The sequence below is a fragment of the Carlito syrichta genome, unplaced genomic scaffold, assembly GCF_000164805.1.
Source record: "Carlito syrichta isolate Samal-C Ts95f unplaced genomic scaffold, Tarsius_syrichta-2.0.1 Scaffold126431, whole genome shotgun sequence".
Classification (NCBI taxonomy): Eukaryota; Metazoa; Chordata; class Mammalia; order Primates; family Tarsiidae; genus Carlito; species Carlito syrichta.
In genome coordinates, this window is record NW_007070527.1 from 1 (window position 1) to 2,597 (window position 2,597).

The 2,597-nt window shown below is 57.6% G+C and overlaps 1 protein-coding gene across 1 annotated transcript; it reads right to left on the minus strand.

Annotated features, from left to right (window-relative positions):
* Window positions 1-577: 577 nt before the first annotated feature.
* Window positions 578-2,583, minus strand: DOLK (dolichol kinase). Its single transcript, XM_008048611.1, has one exon. It carries the CDS (start codon window positions 2,343-2,345, stop codon window positions 729-731), a length of 1,617 nt encoding a protein of 538 aa, XP_008046802.1. The 5' UTR covers window positions 2,346-2,583; the 3' UTR covers window positions 578-728.
* Between the last annotated feature and the right edge of the window lie 14 nt (window positions 2,584-2,597).

A 2,597-nucleotide genomic window follows, 5' to 3' on the forward strand; every position in this document is an offset into this window, starting at 1 on the left:
AGTGGTCGCCCCCAGCCACCGCAGCCTCGACCTGCTGGGCTCCGGCGATCCTTCCGCCTCAGCCTTCCGAGTAGCCGGAATTACAGGCATGTGCTACCACGCCTGGCTGATTTTTTGATTTATTGTAGAGATGAGGTCTCGCTGCCCAGGCGGGTCTCGAACCCGCGGGCTCAGGCAATCCACTCACCAAAGGCACAGAATTACAGGCTGAGCCACCGAGCCTGGCTTGATTTTTGTGTTTTTTGTAGAGATGAGGGTCTCACTATGTTGCCCAGGCTGATCTCGATCTCCTGGGCTCAAGCGGATATCGATCTCCTGGGCTCAAGCGATTCTCTGGCCTTGGCCTCCCAAAATGCTGGGATTACAGGCATGAGCCACCATGCCCCGCCACAGCCAAGGATTCCGACTAGATTAATTTGACACTAGAACCTCAAGTGTTAATCATTACACTTTACTGCCTCCAGGGTCCACTTCGGCCCCCCTGTGACTGCAAGGTAAGAGAAGGGAATCTACCTGGGTTGAGTTGCTGTACTCTCCTTTAAGCCTTTCCCTCTCTTTGAGCACCAGCAAAACTAGAACCAGGAGAGCTTTGCGTTTTTATTGGAAATTGAAATCAACTAAAGAATCAGATTCGCTTTCATTGCTTAGGTCCTCGTGCCCAAGAAGCCGTCTCCTACGGCCACTCATCCTCCCCATCCGTTTCCTCCGTCACTGCTGCTGTGCAATAGCTAGGCCATCAGCAATATCAGGAGGTAGAGAGGCAGAAGGAGATTGTCTATCTGGGTCGTGTACGCTTCTAGGAGGGACACGGTGCTGATAGACCCCAAGATCCAAGCATAACTGTGGTTGAGGTCCACTCCACTGTCAAAGATTAAGATCAGAGCGACGGAAATGATCTGCGCAAATATAGACGTCATGGTCCCCTCAAATGTCTTTTTGGTTCCAGGCCAGCGGATCTCTCCCATCGTGCTGCCGAAGATGGAGGCTACTGTGTCACCCACGCCCACGGCCAGGACCCCTGCGTAGGGGACCAGGGCCCTGGCTCCCCCCAGGCTGCCCTTCTGGGCGCAGGGTCTAGGGATCAGCCAAACGGGAAGAGACATGCCCAGGAGCAGGTAGATGTGTGTCAGAATGAGTGGTCCGCTGTCTCGTTCATCCAAGAAGAGGGACAGGAGGCTCCGCAGAGTGTGACCCAGGGGCTTGATGCGAAAGTAGCGCACGTACTCCAAGAAGATGAAGACTGCCAGACACACAGTGGCAGCCACATAGAGCAGTGGCCGGTCAAAGATGATGCCTGGGATGTAGGTGGCTACCACAATGAAGTGGAAATACTTTCGGGTGATGGTGGGGGCCTGGTGCTTCTTGGACTCAGAAGACGATCGCTTGGCATTCTGATAAAGTACCATCAGGCAGGCCAAGGTGGCCAGCAGAGACCAATAGGCTAGGAGGTAGATGCGGGTGTCCGTCTGGAAGAGGAATTGAAGAAGCCAGAGCAGGGGGTTCCTGCGGATGAGGCGGTGCAGCCAGGGCAAGACCACACCAAGGCTCAGCACGCAGGTCATGAGGTGGAAGAAGATGGAGGAGGCCCAGGTGCCTGAGTCCATGAAGATAAAGAGAGTGCTGAAGAAGATGCCCATGAGCACCATCCCTACCACCACCACCAGCAGGAAGAAGTCCACTGGGTCCCCCTGGCTTTCCACCACCGTCAAAGAGCGCTTGATGAGCTGGTTGAGGACAAAACTAATGCCGCCCAATACCAGCAGCGCCTCGCCTGGGGTGAAGCAGCGGGGCAGCAGGTACAGCAAAATCATGTTGAGATAAACGAAGATCAGTAAGACTTCCAGGACTTCGATCACTTCCCCTACGCTCAGCGAGTGCTTCATGATATAAATGATAACACCTCCGGCCAAACCCGAAATGACACAAGTGTTGGTTGGCACCGGGCGGGTGATGCCCAGCGCCAACACTGACGAAAAGAGGGCCACTGCCATGCCAGTGGCTGCCACCACAACGCCAAAACGTTCGAAGAACGGATTCCCCGCAGCCTGGCAGCGCTCCTTCATGACTAGTCCGAGCAAAGGCATGACCATGGAGGCGGGCAGCAGGCCGCTGTTAGCGGACATGCGGAACTGAAAGACAGCGTTTCCCTGCTGCAGCAGCCGGTCCCACTTATACTGGACGTAGAAGGCCTGTACTGCCAGGGCCACCGCGCACCACGAGTATCGGTCCCACACGGCCGCGTGGATGCTCAGCGCCACCGCGAACACCACCGCCGCCTCCGCCAGCACCGACCCGCTCAGCGGAGCTGCGGGTCCCGGGACCGGGGCCGGACCCTCGCGGGTCATGTCTCTAACCCTGGAGCTCCGGGGAGCAGTGGTGACGAGAGACGCCTTGGACTCCGGGCCCCTCGGCCAGCCACGCAGAGGATGGCACCTCCAGCCAGCTAGCAATCTTCTCCCTCCGCTCTCCAGCTGCGAGGAGGCAGCTCCACCGCAGGTCACTCTCCGAGGCCTGGGAGCTGGCGCCGGCCACCCCCTGCAGCCTCTAACCTACGCGGCAGACGTCGTCACGCCGCCGCCTTCCTCACAGCCTCGGCC